Source organism: Cricetulus griseus, chromosome 6 (genome assembly GCF_003668045.3).
Source record: "Cricetulus griseus strain 17A/GY chromosome 6, alternate assembly CriGri-PICRH-1.0, whole genome shotgun sequence".
NCBI lineage: Eukaryota > Metazoa > Chordata > Mammalia > Rodentia > Cricetidae > Cricetulus > Cricetulus griseus.
In genome coordinates this window covers 38,453,990-38,472,707 of record NC_048599.1, presented here as the reverse complement: position 1 = coordinate 38,472,707, position 18,718 = coordinate 38,453,990, and the positions used below count along the sequence as shown (strand labels likewise).

The window sequence follows — 18,718 nt, the reverse complement described above, 5'->3', positions numbered from 1 at the left end:
GCAGAACTAGGTGGCTGGCCCACAAGCTTCCTCTTCTCAGGTCTGTGGGATTCAGGACTCAGTTGCTAAGCAACAGTTTCCTTACTCTTGGGCCAATGGGCTTCTTGGTAGTTCCTTTGAAGTTGGAATGAAGTGGGGTGCTTGGAGAGAGCAGGCTATGGGAAGGGATCATATATAGTCTGCCATCCCTTTGGCTGAAGATAAAGGCTAAGCTTGAAATAAGTAGAAATGACTTTCTATTACAGGAAGGGGCTACCATAAGCCTAATATGTATGCTTCTATACTAGGTTCTACTGTGTTTGGGGTTGCTGGCGATTCTTCCTTTTATGTTACCTCTAGAGACATATATTACTCACTTTTTTTGTGCTATGTAGGAGATGCCTGAGGCTGGATAACTTCATAGGTTTGTTTCAGTTCACAGTCCTTGGATGTGCAAACATCTGGTTAGCAAAGTCCAGACATGGTATAGGGTATCACATGGAAGCAAAGACAGAGGAGTGCTTCTGTATATGCGCATTTCTTCTAGTCTCTTCCCTTTTGGATTACATTTATTTATTTATTTGTAGAAGGTGGGCAAACACATGCCATGATACACATGTGGAACATAAGGATTCAGGCATTATGCTGGCCTGCCCCTGTCACCTAGCAGAATACACTCAGGCAGTACCCTGGTCAGCCCAGGGTTCCATGGAGTCTGCAGGGAGGTGCAAAGGACCCCTTTAAAAGAAAGACCCCGCCCACTTAAAGGTCTTTTTGCCCACTCATCTCTTTCTGCTTCCTTCTCTTTCCCGTTTCTCTCTTTCCACTCTTTCTTTTCTGCTCTCCTCTCTTTCCTGCTGTTCCCCTAGGGCAGACAGGACTTTTCCCGGGTCCCTCTTCTCTCCTGTCCTCTCTCTCTGTGTGTCTCTTGACCTCTTTTCTCTTCCTTTCCCCTGCCATCTCTGTTCCCAGTTGGCAAACGCCTACCCCTCCCTTTGTTCCCTTTCCCAATCAACTCCATGTGGGTTTGTTGAGTTTTGTGGTTCGTGTTTCATCACCTGAAGCTGTAGCAAAAGAACAACATGGAGGTCAGAGGGCAACTTGTGAGAGTCAGTTTTCTCCTTCCACTATGAAGGTTGGGGGGGGGGGATTGAAATCATGTTGTTGGGTTTGGTGGCAGGGACCATTACCTGCTAAGCCAGCTTGTTGACCTATTCTTCCCTTTCTTATAAAGTCACCACATTCAATCACAGGGCCTCCATCCTATTAACCATCTAATTCTAATCATCTCCAAAATGCTATAGTAAGACCAAGTTATCAGCATTCTTCATTACCCCATAATGGGGGTTTAATCTTAACACATGGAGCCTTATGAGGGACACACAAGCCGTATCCAAAGCACAGCAAGGTGCCATTAAGAATTTGAGATGATCTGACATCACTCCTGAAGCTAAGGCACCCCTCTGGCTGTGGCAGATAAGAAGACTATGGGCCAAACCTGTTTTGTTCCTAAATGAGTGTTCAAGGAAAAGAGTGGAACTATTAAGAATAACTAAAAAGTAGCAGAGGTTGAGGAATTACACCTAAAGAATACAAAACTTTTGCATCAAATCCAGGTAATTTTTTTCAGAAAGACTATTGTCATGGATTTTTAAATTACTCCCTTTGTTAGTTTCCATTGCTATAGCAACAAATCATCATAACTGTAGAGGGTTAAAAAGATATTTGTTCTCTTTCAGTTCTTGGAGTCAGAAGTCCAAAATAATAGAGGGTTAAGGTCAAGGCCAGGGATAGTTTCCTTTGGAGGCTCTAGGGAAGAATACACTCCTCCCCCGCTCTCTTTTGTTGGTTCCTTTTTGTTGTCGTGCTGGTAAATGATCTCAGAGTCTTTGGAATGCCAGGCAAGGGCTCTACTGCTAAGCCAGAACTTACTCAAGAATATATTCTTTTCTTAAGACGGTAAGATTTATTTGTTCATTTTATATATGCGTTATGTGTTTACTTGCATTGTTCATCTGCACCACATGTATACCTTTGGAAGTCAGAGGTTATTGGCTCCCCCATAGTGGAGGTAGAGGTGGTTTTATACCACCTAATCCACCTAATGTGGCTGTTGGTATCTAAACACAGATCCTCTGAAATAGCAATAAGCATTCTTTCTTTCTTTCTTTCCTTCTTTCATATTATTATAATTTTTGAGACAGGGTTTCTATGTGTAGTCCTGAGTGTCCTGGCACTCACTGTATAGACCAGGTTGGCCTTGAGCTGACAGAGATCTGCCTGCCTCTGCCTCCTAAGTGCTGGCAGTAAAGGTGTGCAGCATGCCTCCCATCCAGCACAGGGAAAAGTAAGCATTCTTAATTACTGAGCCATCTCTCTGCCCCCAGAATGTATTCTTTAATCTTCAATTTTCAGTTTGTAGTGGCTGCTAGCCTTCAGAGACTTGTGACTACATTCCTTCAATCTCTGTTCAGTGGTCATTTTCTTTCTTTTTTGTATAGTCATGTGCTCTTTAATGATGGAGATACATTATGAGAAATTTGTTATTGTACAGACATTATAGATTGTACTTTACAACCATAAATAGTGTGGCCCAATTGCACACCCTCCCCTCCTGATGCAGTCAACAGAGAGTGTAAACATAAAGTGTATGCAGCTGCTGGAAGTATGATGGCATACTTTCAACAGTAAACTTTAATTTTGTAAGTAAAGAAATAGAATTAAAAATGATAAAATAGAAAAATGAATACATTAACCAGTAACAGTAACTTAGTATTTTAATCAGGTCATCTATGCTGTATACAATTGTATGTGTTGTTCTTTTATACAACAATATGTTTGTTTACCTCAGCATCAATATAGACAGATGAGTGATGCATTGTTATGAGGTTACAATGGCTCTGATGTCACTAGACAATTAGAACTCCTCAGATCCGTGATTTTATGGCAATGCCATCATCTATGTTGTTCATTGTTGGAAAATGCTATTATTGTCTTACTGACTAGTTGGATCTGTATCCCTTCCCTCATCACAAATGAAAAAATGATGTAAAAGTGCTTTATATGAAAATAAAGGAGCACTTAAGGCAAAGATAGAGAAACTGAGGGTAGGGATCAAGTGGGAATCAACGAAGGTCTGATGAAGAATGCTATTATTTGAATGGTTTTTGTTGTTTTCTTGTTTGTAGAGAGTCTCAGTAAATAACCCAGGATGGTATAAAACTTAGTCTTTTTTGTCTCAGTCTCCTGAGGCGGGGATTACAGGTATATGCCACCAATGCCAGATCCACGAAAATGATGCTAAAGTGGTATCTAAAGAATAAGAATAAGTCAGTTTCACAAATCATGTTCCAGATATAGTGTCAATATAAAAAAGGTCACATGGTGAGGACAAGGTATGTTCAGACAAATGAAAAGTTATAAATGTTGATATAGCTAGAACCACAGATTGGGTGTGTGTGTGGGGACAGACAATGATATAAGCCTGGATTGGTAGGAGATGGTTACTCCGTTCTTGATGACTGTACTAGTTAATTTAGGGTGGCTGAAATAAAATACCATAGAATAGGGCTCAAGTAACAGGAAGTTAAATTTCTCACTCTTCTGGAGCCTGAGAACCTTAGATTAGTGTGCCAGTGTAGTAGGGTTCTGTTGATGGTCCTCTTCTTGGCTTGAAGATACCAACTTTTTTTTTTTTTGTACTTTAATATGGCAGAGAAATAATAGGAGAGTAAGGGAAGCCAAGATCTCCCTCCTATTAAAAGCAATGTCCTAAACAATATTATTTCCAGATGCAACCACACGGAATGGAATGACTCCAAAACATAAATGTTGAGGTGGGTGGGACACAATTTAGTCCTTAGCAAAAGCCAACAGAAGTTATTTAATTTACACCAATGAGATGATATGATCACATTTGGCAAGATAATCTGAGAGGCATTGTAGAGAATGAGCAAAAGGGCACAAGCCTTCACGAAGGCTAGTGAAGAAGTGTTTTCAGTAGTTTAGCCAAATGTAGACAGCATTTCTGTTGGAAAATAGAGAATTCTACACTAATTCAAGAGGTAAAACTGAGTAGATAGAACTTTTTATTTGATACAAACATGACAATATTAGAAGTACCTGACATGGGGTTAGTTCTTTACAATGCTTAACTGAATGAATGATAAAGCTTTTTGGACAGGGAAAACTCAAAAGAAGATTAAACCCGGGGGATGGTCATATACTCCTTTGATATCTGGATCATTTCAGGAATGTTTGAGAGATTATTGAACGCTTTTGACTGATAATTTTTGTAAACTTTAAATACTTAAACAAATACTGCCTAAATACCAGTGTCTCTACATGATAAAAGTCCTAGTTCTTTGAGTCAATAGTGCAACATTTGTAAAAAAGCAGAGGTGGAAGGGTTGGTCCAGGGCTGGATGGAGTGCATCCCCCATCTTGAAGGGAAGATTCCTGGTGTGAAGCACTTTCTGGCAGATACCTGACATTTAGCACTTTTAAATAAGCCAACTCCTCCCCCAACAAAATATGATCTAAAGTGTTGAGCTAACTTTCAATGACATAATGAAATACCTAAGACAGGCTACTTAGGAGGTAAAGGTACCATTTCTTGCCGTATGGTTCTGGAGGTTCAAGTTCAATTCTGAGTGTCTGCATTGGTTTGAGGCTCTGGTGACAATGCCACATCATGTATGGAGTGTTTGGTGGAACAACCTACTTCCACCTTAGACCAGAAAGCAGAGAGAGACAAAGAAACAGGCATCTCATAGTTCCTTTTCACAGCATGTCCAAATTTTACTATCTTGGAGTAGTGCCACATTCGGGAAGAAAGCTTTAGTATGCTCAATGTTCAAACCATATCTCTTTGTTAACGTTAACATTGCCTTGACCATCCATGAGAACATCATCATATTTTATTCCTCCTTCCCTCTCTCCCAAGGTTTATCCCATTGCCAATTTTCTCTTGATTCTACATGAATCAAAGCTCCTAAAATTTCATTGTCAATATCATTTCAAATGTTACTTCTTTCTTGCAGCTTTTCTTTTTCTCCCAACAGAATAATGTTTTACGGATTTGATAGCATTTAAAGAAAAATTACAAAGAAAAAATATCAAAATAAATATTACTATTTTAAGATGTTGTGAATTAATTTTTAACACACTACTCAAAACATTCTATCCTTTACATTTCTTAGTGTAGCCTCTCTTTCCATTTCTTTGTCATTATTATTATTTTTAATGCATTCTAGTCCTCTTTCGTGGAGTGCTGTTTAATATTGAAGAAAAAAAATCCCGGGATTGGGGCAAGTCTGTTGTGGAACATTATTTTTAACTAGGCAAAGATGTGTTACATTGTTTATGCTGTGGAATATTACTTTGTGAAGGTGTGTTACATTTGTTCCTTTTGCCTTTGTTAACAATGTAAAAATGTGTTACATTTTTTTTGTGTGTGCTGCATTTGCTTAATTATATAAAGAGTTGCATTAGTTTCACCTTGCCTGCCTAAGGCATCTGATTGGTTTAATAAAAAAGCTGACCAGTCAATAGGTAGGCGGGGGAGGGATAGACGGGGCTGGAGGGCAGAGAGAATAAGTGGAAGGAGAACTGTAGGGAAGGGAAGAAGAGGGTAAGTGTGAAAGAAAGGGACATGCCCAGGGCCAGAAGCCAGCCAGCCAGCTGGCCAGCCAGGAGAAGCAGTGAAAGTAAGACATACAGAAGGAAAGAAAGGTAAAAAGTCCCAATGCAAAATGTAGATAAAGAGAAACAGATTAAAATAAGGGCTAAATCCGATCATTCATAACTAATAACAAGTTTCTGTGTCATGATTTGGGAGGCTGGTTGGTGGCCTGAAAGAATGCCTGTTACACAAGCCTGAGCTACACAGAAACTCAATCTCATAAAAAATAAGTGCTTCATATAGTTATTTGCCAACATATGCAACATAAACCCCAAACTGAATAAATGTGACTTTCCCAAATCCACCAAGCCAGCTTTGTGGAGAGAGACAATAAATTTGGGGGAAGAGGGTGCAAAAGTTCTATGTTCCAGGTCACTGTACTTCCATAGTAAATTTTCCTGCAATTGAATTTTCTGAAGCATGACAGAACTACCTAGGATCAAGCCAGAACTTTGGATCCGAAGTTACTTTGAAGCCAACAAAGAGTAAAAGACAACCAGGCATTGGGTAATACTCATTGGAATTTGCTTTTATGTAGGACTTGGCCCCAATACATTTTGGTTGCCAGTTCTTAAAACTCTTGGGTTGGCCCCGTGTTCTTTGAGGCTTTCCGAACTTCACAGAATTCCAAGGAAACCTCTTAACTCAAGACTGAACAGCGGATTTCACACGGTCTGGAATCATTTGCCCACCAAGAAGAACGCGTCAGTTTATCAGGTAAAACCTTCCCAGACGAGGCAGTTACAATGAGCTCGTACAACTCCCAGGACCGGCAACCTGTTCATCCTGGGGTCCCCCAGACAGCCACATACATCTCGCAGCTGGCTCCGGTCACCTGGCGCACCTGCCAACAGGCCACGCCCTCAGGCCCCGCTCCTCCCTCTCCCTGCGGGCGGTGGCTGCAAGCCCCGCCCCCGATCGCGAAGCGGCCTCCCGGCTCGAGCTCTGGCCCCGCCCCCTCCAGCTCCCCAACGTCCTCGGCGTCGAGCCCAAGCCTGCGCCTGCGCCTGCGCCCTGAGGCTGAAGTCGGGGCGCGCCTTGGCTGGAACGCGGAGAGCGGCGGGCGGAGCAGCCAATGGGCGGCGGCGCTGCCTAGCGGCCGGGAGGCGGGGCCTGCGCGGGTGTTAGGTTAGCGCGAGGCGTGACCTAGTTGACAGGCTCTGAGGTGCTGCTGTGGCGGCGGCCGCGGGGCAGAGCGGGCGGGCTGAGGGAGGAGGGCGGCGACGGGCGAGCGGCTAGCGGCGCGGGACGCAGAGCCTTTGCACTTTTCCCACCCGAGTGTCCCCTCCATCCCCTCCCCACTCCATACACCCTGTTTGCCCGTGAGCCTGGGGAACTTGCAGCTTAAAGCCAGCCACCCCCACGGCAGCATGTACCCCAGCAACAAGAAGAAAAAGGTGTGGAGAGAGGAGAAAGGTAACCGGCCCCGAGGCCCGGGTGCGGGCGGGCGGCAGGCGGGTGGGTGGGGGCGGGGGTCCGGCGGGGGCGGCCGGCGCGGCGCCCTCCGCCCGCAGCCTCCTCGCGCCCTCTCGGCCGGTGCGGCTCCCGCCCGCGTCCGCGTCCACGCGCGCGCGTACACGCCCCGGCCGCGCGCCGCCCCCCGGGCACCTGCGGCTCGCGCACGTGCGGGCGCACACCCCCCTGGGCGTCGAGTGCTCTCCTCCCCGGCGTGTTCGCCTTCTGGCTGGCTCGCAACCCCCGGCTGGGTGCACGTTGGTGGGGATCCCAGCTGGGAGTTTGCACCGCTCGCCCGCCCGCCCGCCCGCCCGGTGTCCCGCGGACAGGTGCCGGTCGGCGTGTGCTCAGGCGGCTGCTGCTGAGCCTAGGTGCATCTGCACCTGCTTTCCTCCCTTCCCCACCCCTGTCCTCCCTCCACCCCAAAGTGTCTCGGGGTCCCCCGCTGCGCTCAGCTGCAGGGTGACTTCTGAAATTTGGAACCTCAAAGGAGCATCTTATCATACGGGCGGGCGAGGATAAGTGCCTTCGGAGAAGTCTGAATGGGCTTTCCCTCAGCAATGTGTTTCTCGGTTACGTCCCATTCATAGTGTGAAGTCGCACCGAGTAAGGCTGCTTGCACTCTGTGAATGAACCCTTCCCTGAGTTTTGTGCACACCGAGGCTTTGCCAAACCCGTTAGATTGACAGTAGCACCGATTCCTTTAAGAGGTAGAACTGTGCGAATTTTTCTCTCTCCTGTCTGTCTCAGTTTCATAGGTCATACTTTGATGCGACGCTTGAGTCTCCGGCAAATATTTTTCTTCATCTTTTAACCTCTTTTATTCCTCCCCCTTCCATTACAGACAAACCATTCGCATTGCTACTATTGGACGAAATCCGTTTATAAAGGATGGAGTTGAGCAAGGGTGTATACATTTCTCTGGACTGTCTTACAGAACAGGGATAAAGGGGTGAAAGTTGACTTTTCTTGCCGGTAGCTTGTATTCTCATTTCAAGTCCTGCCTTTTACTAACCTTTAAACCAAACGTAGATGTAAGGAGTGAGGATTAGAAAGAATTCTCTAAATAATTCCTGCTTTAGCAATGCACTCCAAAAAAAGAGGGAAGTTTTCAAATCAGCTGCAGGGAAGACTTAACAGCACAGTTAAAGTGTTCTTTAAATAGTGAAAGATTTGTTTTAGCGTCATTGTCTTAATAAAAATGAGTGTTGAAAGAACTAAAACTTAAGGTGTCACAAAACAAATGCTGTTTAGTACTAGAGGCTGATAACAGGGCTGGAGGCATAGATCAATGGTAGAACATTCGCTGACCCTCAGTAGGCCTCTCTACACCTAGCGCTGGGAAAAAACTAAAGCAAATAAGAATAAGAGTTCAGCAAAGAGTCGTGTATATGAAATAGTGTGACGTTTTACTAGTGCTTTGCTTTTGTAGTAGCAGTTTCACTTGAACATACCTCTGTGATCACTGGAAAAAAATCACACCCATTTTTCTTGATAGTTTCGATATGTTAGCTTTGTATAATTGATGATAATAAAACAAAATAGTGTAAAACCACTGGCATTTTTCTCAGTACCATGAATCACTGAACATATGGCAAATACCTAAGAACCATTGTTATGTTAGAAAAACAGCTCCTAAAGTAACATCCATACACTTGGATTGTGATTAGCAGACATTTAAGCATCTTTCTTTAATACCTTAGTTTTTCTGGCCTGTTGTTTCTTCTAAAGGGAAAATATAACCAAATATTTATGTATATAAAATACATACATACCCAAATATGTATATATATATTTATATTTATATATATTTAAAAATATAAAGAAGCAAAAGAGTTATTTTCTTTTATTCCGAACTAAACTGCTTTTGCATGAAGGTTAAAGTTAAAGGGAAATATTATGAAGTGAATTCTTTGTGTCTGTCTTCTCAGGATGTCTGTCTTTGGAGTAGTAAAGTGAAATATAATCTGTTATTCCACCAAAAAGGAGCTCAGGACTTCTCGTACAATAAAGAAGCCAATGGGATGCATACCCTTTCCTTCTTTATCCCACCGGAATAGTTGATGGCTTAGTTGAAGCAGTTATTGAAATCTAAATGAAGGCTTACCAAGTTCATTGAAATGTCTAGGGATTTTAGAAACACATTTTAATTCCATACATCATGTAGTTGGTAGAACTATTTATATACTTGGTTCGAAGAGAAGGGATTCATGATAAAGATGACGCATTAGTAGAAGAAAATTTTTGGTATTGCCTGAGAGACTATGTGCATGTCTTTTGCCTACCATTTGTTTCATTGCTTAAACAAGTAACTGAGGAGTTCTTAAAAAGCACATAGGTAACACAAATATTCTACTATTTTGAGCCCTAATTCACAATTATTTAATGTGTATTTTTATTTCAAGCATTGCAGTTTATCTCATTGTTTTTTAATTGTATTTGGTGTTGTTCTTGTTCTAAGTATGTATGTTTACTTTTAAGTAAATAGAATGACAGTCTTTTTCTGTGTGTAACTTCTGGCATTTATGTAAACAGTTGATTTATAATGTCCCTCAGCCTAATGTCTACCTGTAATAATTCTGCACTGTGATCTGAGCTTTTAAAGCAGTGCTTAAGCCACTGATTCCATTCCCTTTTGACTTTGTGAGACAGTTCCAAAGTTTATCATTTCTTTCTTTTTTTTCCAACTTTTTAAAATTTGAATTAGAAACAGGATTGATTTACATGACCGTCCCAGTTCCCTTCTCCCACCCGTCCTCCCCTACCACCCCTCCCCCAATTAAAACCCCATCTATCATATATCCTTTCTGCTCCCCCTGGATGGTGAGGCCTTCCATAGTGTGCCATCAGAGTCTATTGTATCCTTTGGGATATGTATTCAGGGAGTATTCCTCTATGTGGAATGGGCTCCCAAAGTCCACACCTATGCTAGGGATAAGTACTGAACTTCTACAGGAGGTCCTGTAGATTTCCCAGGTTTCCTCACAGAAATCCATGTTCCTGGGGTCTGGATCAGTCCCATGCTGGCATTCCAGCTATCAGTCTGGGGAGCAAGAGTTCCCCGATGTTCAGGTCAGCTGTTTCTGTGGGTTTCACCAGCCTGGTCTGGACCCCTGTGCTCTTCACCTGTCCTTCTCTGAATCTGGGTTTCAGTTCAGCTCAGTGATTAGTTGTGGGTATCTGCTTCTACTTCTACCAGCTGCTGGATGAAGGCTATAGGATGGCATATAAGTTAGTTAGTCATCAATCTCATTATCAGGGGAGGGCATTTAAGGTAACCTCTCCTCTGTTGCTTAGATTGTTAGCTGGTGTCATCTTTGTAGATCTCCAGACATTTCCCTAGTGCCTGGTTTCTCTATAAACCAAAAAATGTCTCCTTCTATTATGATATTTCCATTCTTGTTGTCATCTATTCTTCCCCTGACTCAACCTTTCTGCTCCCTCATGTCCTCTGCATTCCTCCTCTTCTCCCCTTCTCATTCTCCTAGCTCCCTTCCCCCCTCTTCCAGTGCTCCCAATTTGCTCAGCAGATCTTGACCCTTTCCCCTTCTCCAGGGGACCATGTATGTCTCTCTTAGGGTCCGCCTTGTTTATTAGCTTCTTTGGCAGTGTGGATTGTAGGCTGGTAATCCTTTACTCTATGTCTAAAATCTGCATATGAGTGAGTACATACCATGTTTTTCTTTTTGGGATTGGGTTACCTAGCTCAGAATGGTTACCTTCCTATTCTATGTATTACTCTATAACAAACAGGTGACACTGTCTTTTTAGTTCATGGAGAAATTAGTATCACAGAACAGTAGCAGCCCTAACATGCTTTCCATGGTGTCATTGGGCTGTTTCTGTACATATAATTTAGGTTTTGTTTTCATTTTAGGAAGAACATTTTTCTTTGCTGTTTATAGGTTGACTAACCTTTGCACTTGTACTCTTTATTCAATCGATAACAGTCTTTGAGAGCTTTTGCCATCATGTATTCATTCTTTGGGTATGTTTACTTTCCCATCCTCTTCATCTTTTCTCTACTGTCTATAATGGTGGTCTTATGTTTGACCTTAAATTAGCTTTCCTTCCTCAGGGATTCACCTTGGAATTGCACTTCGTGTCCTTCCTGTCACTCTTTCTTCCCTCCTTCCTTTCCCCCCCACACCCTTGTTTTTGGGTGCTAGGATGACACTACATCAGGCCACAATATCAGGCCTTGATTTTTTTTATTACCTTATAGTCTCATGGATTTCAGTTATATTTGGATGAAACTAGTGTGTGTAAAGTTATTCAGTAATGATGAACATAATAATAGTTACTGAATTCCTGTTTTGTGTTCTGTGTGGTTTTTTTTTCTTTTAATGCCTTATGTGGGTTATATCATTTAATTCTCACAGCTCATGAAAGTAGAAAATGGTATGAGGTAATGTAGGGTTAAGCTTTAAATGCAGTTGTCCCATTTCAAATCCTAATTGGTACTGTTCTACAAGCAATGGGACATTATATGAATTATTTGACCTCTCTGCTTTAGTTGCTTCACCTAGAAGTTGGGAAGAATGCTTGTGTAATTATCTCAAGAAGAAATTGAAAAAAGAGATGTGGTAATTGATCTAAGACCATATATTTATATATTGATTTAGGTCATAGGTCAAACTATCAACCACTGCTCTGTTTTCAGTGCTGTTGGTCACCCAGTTGATAAGGCTTTGTAAAATAATTCTTATTTTCTCTGACCTTCCTGTAGAACTTGATAGTATTTTCCTCCTTATATTTATTAAAGCTCCCTTCTCTGTATCACTTGGACCTCATAACCTTGGTGGCAACTAGATTTTATTTCATTATTCTCCTTTGTAACTGTTATCAGATTTAACACATTTTTTCTTGTTTTTTTTTTTTTCTGTCCTCTCTTCCTCTAGGACCAAAAATTTATTTCTTATATTAAAAATAAGTACATTAACTTTTTTTCCCTGCTTCCTTGTGTATCATCTTGTGTACAAACCAGGATATTAATAATCAGCTTTAAATTAGTGGTTCCTTTTTTTCTTTCTTTCTTTTTAATAGAAGGAGGGCTAATGGCCTAGTATGCTGTACAAGTTCCTGTTCAGATTTGCTTTATTTTTGGCTGTTTTTCTCTTCTGCGGTCCTTCTTTTCCAGATAACATTTTATAGTTTCATTAAACTATTTACATCTCTTTGTTTTTATTGTTGTTCTGTTTGTTGAAATGTCCTTACGTTTTAGCTCTTTGTGGGAAGACTTTCATAGTCATGACTTGTTATGAAGATTATTTTAGTGATACAAACATTGGAAACACTTGGCACCCAGTGAGCTCTTTATAAACAGCATCTGCTATTCTAAGATGCTGTTTTATATTTTAATCTTAAAGCCAAGGTGTGTATTTAAAGTATGCATATTCTACCACCATAATGCTATTACTGAATTGAGAGTACACTTTCAGTGTTGATGGCCTTGGAAAACTGAGGAAACAGCTTTGTAGCTATGTTTCTTATGCCCTCACTTTTTGGACATGCCTGTTTCAGCAGTCTGCACTTTATTTAATTGATACTATTTTGCAACTTACTCTTAGTCCTTTGAACTGAAGGATCTTTGTTCCTGAAGTAGGCAAATGCCTCACCTAGCACACACTCCATGTTAGTTGATAATGAGAGTAAGAGTAATGACTTGACTCATTTCTTGGGCCATCTTAGGAACTTTGTGTCAACCAGCTTTGATTTTATGTTTCTTGCTACTGGGAATTAATTTGACCTCCTTTAACCCTCAAGTATGAAATCATTGGATTGCATTTTGATGTTCTTTAAGTCTTTGGTTAGTGTAGCATGATTAATATTTATAAATGTATTCAGTAGTTCCCAAGATTAAAATTTAAATACAAATGGAGATTCTGCTTTTATTTTGCAAGAACGTTTGCTGAAGATGACCTTAGAGGAGAGGCGCAAAGAATACTTAAGAGACTATGTTCCTCTGAGCACCATTCTCTCATGGAAGGAGGAGATGAAGAGCAAGAGCCAAAATGATGGTAAGTTTCTCAGGACAGTTTTTAGGCAGATGCTGTTCTATATGTAACTTGTAAGACAGTTGTTGACAGAAATGAATAACTGATGTTCACGAATCACGAATGAGATATTTTTGATATTATTACTTTGCTTTTTGAAATTACTGCTTGGTCGCTTTTAGTTACCTTCATATATTTATTAAGCTTAGTAATGTATAGTAAGATAATTTGTGTTCTGAAGTACACCACGTTTACAGTGCAGCATTTCTTACAGGACCTTTTTGATTCTTTAAAAATTATTCTGCATCATATCTTAAGAGGAAATACTATAGAGATTTACTCATTGGTGGTGTGGCATTTTGAGCTTGCATTAGTTCTATTTTTATTGGATTTTCTTTAGCTTATTTTAAGAGTTGCATATGGTTAAGAGAGTATGTTGCAATATAGAAAAACAGTAACACTTCAGATATCTTTGGAGAATATGTTTATATGGTATGACATATCTACATGTAAACACAGTTAACAAAATTTACTTAGTCTTTTTGGTTTGATGAACATATGTAGTTTATGAGCAGATTTTTAAGCATTAAAAAGGTACATGAAAATTGGTTACTCAGCATCAAGTGGTCAGCCTGAAATCATATACACACAAGCAATGCTAAAGGGAATCAGCAAGTTGTATTTATAAGTTTGTGCATAGTATTTATATGTATATATAAAATCTCCAAAGAAAAAGAGGCCATTCATTTGGTGGGGAGATGGAAAGCATCCAAGAGGGAGGAAAGGGAAGAAGGAAATAATATAATTATATCTTAATAAAAAATTGTTTTTAAAGTTTCTGAACAGGAAATCATACATTTAACAGATGTTTGATATACTTATCTCAGAACTAATCATCACTGGTGTTAATCTTGATGTAAAGTTTAGATGAACAGCACTCTTCAGAGCAAGGAAATTTCCTTAATGAAGTGGACTTGAACATTTTGCTGACAATATACAGGGTGCAGAATACCTTGGGATCAGAAAATGAAAACCAAGTGTGGAATTCTGGACAAAACCTGTGGAGAAAGCAGCTGATTTAAACTTTGTTGTTTGTAGAAATAACAGTTAGGGTTAAGCTTTGAGAACTTTTCTTTCTTGAAAGGAGAAACAGGTGTGGTGACACTGTGACGCTGAGGCCAGAGCATTGCCACAAGTTTGACAGCTTGGATACTTAGTGACTTCAAGACTAGTGTAGGTTGTGTAGCCAAACACTATTTAAAAAACAAACAACTAACAACAAAAGCAAAGCTTGTTAGGCTGAGAGTGAAAAGATGTTTTTAATGGGTAGGTGGGACAGTGACTTCACCTCAAGGGTTAGTGGTGCCCTAGAACAAGCTGATTAGGACGTTCATGACTGACCTGCTTGTCCATTACCTTCAATAAAGGCAAATTGTTTTAGTAAGTGTCTCACTAAGACACTGAAAGAAGTTAGTACTGTGTAATGCAAGAGCACAGGGCCAGAAATCAGGAAAAGAGGGGTTTCTGCCTCCTCCTTCATCTGGGTCTCAGTTGTTTCTTCTTTTGTTTATAAGCAACTAGGATTGAATAATTAACTCCATGCCTAGCAGATATCACCCTTTGTCTTGCTTCTTTCATTTGATTACCTTCTGGGTCACTGTAGTAGCTGGTCACTTCTCTAAGGATATGGCACATGATATTCCTTTTAGCAAATTTGATCTCTTGGGATAGAGTTAGTTCCACTGCTGCCAGAGCAGTTCAAAGAGCAGTAGCTGATACTCAGGCCACTATGCAGTGTTGGAACAGCAGTGTTTAGGAACTTAGTTTTCTTGGTGGCTACTCTGTTTTCTTTATATCATTTAATTTTTGCATTTATTTAGTTATTGAGAGAGAGAGAGAGAGAGAGAGAGAGAGAGAGAGAGAGAGAGAGAATGAACATATGTGGGGGCGAATTGTATTAGTACCACAGCCCATGTGTCCAGGTCAGAGGATGTCTTGTAAGAGTCAGGTCCCCACTTCCACTGTGTGCCCTGAGAACATAGTTTAGGTGGTTAGGCTTGGTGGCATGCATTTTTATCTGTTGAGCCGTCACATTGGCCCTGGCTATTTCTGTTTAAAGATTCAACCAACAAGTAACCATATGTGGTAGAATTTTGTTGTTATAATTCACAGTAGTTTGGTGTGTTCAGGAATACCACATGCTAAAATGTGTCTGCCAAATTAGAAAATATACATTGAATAATTCCTGACATGTTCTTCTCTTATATTGCACTGTGTATTTAACCCTGTATCTCAAACCCTGTGTCTTAAGAGCTATAATTTATAAGTGATTCACAGTTATTCTTGTGCTACTTTTTTTTCTGTTATGCTATTTTGAACCTGAAGGCATTCCATGTGGATTTAGGTGATGTGATCTGAACTGTATTTCTATTAAACATTGCTTTATTCTTTCCATGTGACATTTAAACTGTTATTTGCCCCTGTCTGTTGTGACCTGGAAACTGGTGGCTGGCCTCGTCTTTGTCCTTGAAATGTAACAGCTCATTATATAAGTGATGTTTGCTAATTTCTTCCGTTGTACACACTTTATATATTCTTCACTTGCACTTTCTTCTTGTTATCTCTTTAGGACTAAGTTATAATAAAATACTAGTCAAGACAGTTTTAGTATTTTAAAAGATGTTTAGTTAATTGGTGAATAGGATCACAATTCATTATGTACATGCATGAAATGTCATAGAACAATTTATTTTGTATAATTAGACATATTGGGAAGTTGCACATATGAACTCATAGTGATTGTGTCAGCATGCTTAAACCTGAGCAAGCTCCAGCCAGAAAAAATACCAGTGTGGAGGTGGGCATGAATTCCCATCCCTAGCTGAGGAGTTACTGGCTTTTGGCTGCTACTGAGAGAAATAGTTTTTTATGTTGATCACATTCCAAGGCAGGCCGCACGCCCAATAGTAGGTGGTTAGTACAAACTGGACTTGATGGTTTTAAAAAAGAGAGAAGGAAAACTAGAGTTTGGTGAGCAGGGAGGTTAATCAAGGAGAGTTGGGGGAGGGGACCAACATGATCAAAATATATTGTATGGAAGTTTCAAAGAATTAATAAAAACAATATTTAAAACAATAAATATGTATAACTAATATATGCTAATAAAACAATGGGGATAACGCAGGCCCTTGTTCATACCAGAAACCTACCAACTGAGCTACATCTCTAGTCTATGGGTCATTATTTTTAATGTTTGAAGTGAACTGGGGAATAAAAACAAATATTTATAATTATTTAAATATCAAATATCTTTGAAAATGGTTTTGTTAGAAGAAAACTTCACATTTCAAATCATATTTGCTTAGATTCAAATCTGATAATAGAGGTCATTTAGAAAACACTGAACTCTAAAATTTTGATTTATGCAGTCTGCAAGTGTGAATTACTTAAACACTTTTTAAGGTAATTGGAAAAGTTTTGACATGTATAGGTTGATTAAAGAGTAGAGGCGCATTTATAATCTTTATCTCCTTTCATGTTAAAATTAGTACAATAGCATAAAAATTCAGTATTATTGATTCTCCTTTCATTTGCATTATTTTCTACTCTTAAAAATTATTTCTGTGAGAAGTGATGGCCCATCAGATGTGGTACTACTTGTCTGTAATTCCAGTATCTCAACTACTTGGAAGACTGAAGCAGGTGGATTTTAAATTAGAGGTTTGTCTGGACAACAGTGTGATGTCTTTTCTTTCAAAATTTTTTTTTTAATGAGAAAGAAAAAAATTAAGCCCTAACTACTGAGTCTTTTTGTCTCTTTACTTAACTTGGAGATTTGAGTGAAATTTGAATTCCTGGTCAGTGAATGACTTATGTTCCAAGCTGAAAAGTAATGTTTAGAAATCATCAAAATGTATCTTTTTCAGTTCGACATGGTTTTGTATTTTAATTTTGATCATACATTTTCTGGTAATTTTACATATGAATATAAGGCATTTAGATTTATATCTTCTCCCCACTACTCCAGCTCCCGGAACCACCCCTGTCTTCAGACTTCAGATCTTCTTTTGTTAAAAGTGTATTTTAATTTCAATATTAGTATGTAATCTAGTGCTTGTATTTTAGTAAGTTTATAATAACCACTTTTGGATGCAGTATGTTTATTAGTTACAAGGACTGAGGAAATTAAAATGTAAATGCTTATTCTGTAGAACAGTGTATGGAGAAGGATGCAGGTAAGAGTGTGTGACATGCAGTACTTGGTTTTTGTTTTTCCTTTTATCCACTTACTTTAAAAATATACCCTGATTATGATTTCCCCTCCCTCCACTCTCCCTGTTCCTTCCCACCCCACCTCCCCAATCTGGATCCACTCCATGTCTGTCTCTCATTGGAAAATAAACAGGCTTCTAAGGGATAATAATAAAATAAAATAAAAGCTAAAACAAACAAAACAAAAACTAACAGATTGGAATTGAACAAACCAAGCAAACAGAAGAACAAGTGTCCAAGAGAAGGCACAAGAATCAGAGACCCACTCATTGGCACACCCAGGAATCCCATAAAAACAAAAACAAAAAAGGACCCCATGCAAACCTGTGCAGGTCCTGTGCATGCTGCCTCAGTCTCTGAGTTCATATATGCTTTGATCACATTGATGAAGAGAGCCTTGTTTTCTTTGTATTCTCCATCCCCTCTGGCTTTTACACTCTTTCTGTTCCAAAAGATAAGGCAACATAGCAATAAAAAGATTCCTAATGGCGTTTTGCTATGTTCATGATAGCACCTTGCTCAGCCATCATCAGAGGAGCTTCCTCCTGCAGCAGGTGGTAACAAATACCCATAGCGATACATTATGTAAAGAACACTTGGAACACTCAGCCCTAAACAGTGTCTCCATCAAATCTTTTCCTTTGGAACTCTAGGAACCTTGAGAAAGAGGAGGCAGAATGAGTTTTGTTTTTACTGAATACCTGTAAAAAGAGAAGTTGGAGCTGGAGAGGTGGTAGAGATGGCCAGCGGGTAAAGTGCTTGCTATGGCAAGTGTGAGGAGACCCAGACTTTGGATCTCTAGAACCCACCCAAAAGCCCAGTAGGCCTGGTGGCTGGCTGTAATCCCAGCACTTGGGAGGCAGTTACAGGGGATCCCTAGGGCAAACTGGCTAGTTAGATTAGTTAATCAGCAAGTTCTGGAATCAATTGAGAGTCCTTGCTTAAGTAAATAAAATGGAGATGAATAGAGAAAGACTCCTAATGTCAACTATGAGCTTCTACTTGTATATGTGTATATGCATCTGCAAACACATGCACCTGCATACATGCAAACATGAATGAGCACCACACACACACATGCTCAAACACACAAAAGATAGAAAAAAGTACCATTTCAGACTTTTATGCTACTAATTACATTATTTTATTAAATGTTGGGTTATGGTTGAATGATAGGATGTAGTTGAAAATGACCAAACAGTTGAGAAATGGTATTAAAACAGGATGGGTTTAATCCAGGCTTTTAGGAGAGAGAGGCAGAGGCAGGTGGGTCCCTGTGAGTTCAAGGCCAGCCTCAAGGCCAACCAGGGCTACACAGTGAAATGTCTCAAAA

At 40.1% G+C, this 18,718-nt stretch overlaps 1 protein-coding gene across 1 annotated transcript in view; it reads left to right on the top strand.

The window, feature by feature from the left end:
• Window positions 1-6,806: 6,806 nt before the first annotated feature.
• Window positions 6,807-18,718, top strand: part of Macrod2 (mono-ADP ribosylhydrolase 2) — a 1,968,760-nt gene continuing 1,956,848 nt past the window's right edge. The window contains exons 1-2 of the mRNA XM_035446323.1: window positions 6,807-7,078; window positions 13,021-13,137. Coding sequence (XP_035302214.1) covers window positions 7,033-7,078; window positions 13,021-13,137 — 163 coding nt within the window. The 5' untranslated portion in view covers window positions 6,807-7,032. The remainder of the gene's footprint in view (window positions 7,079-13,020; window positions 13,138-18,718) is intronic.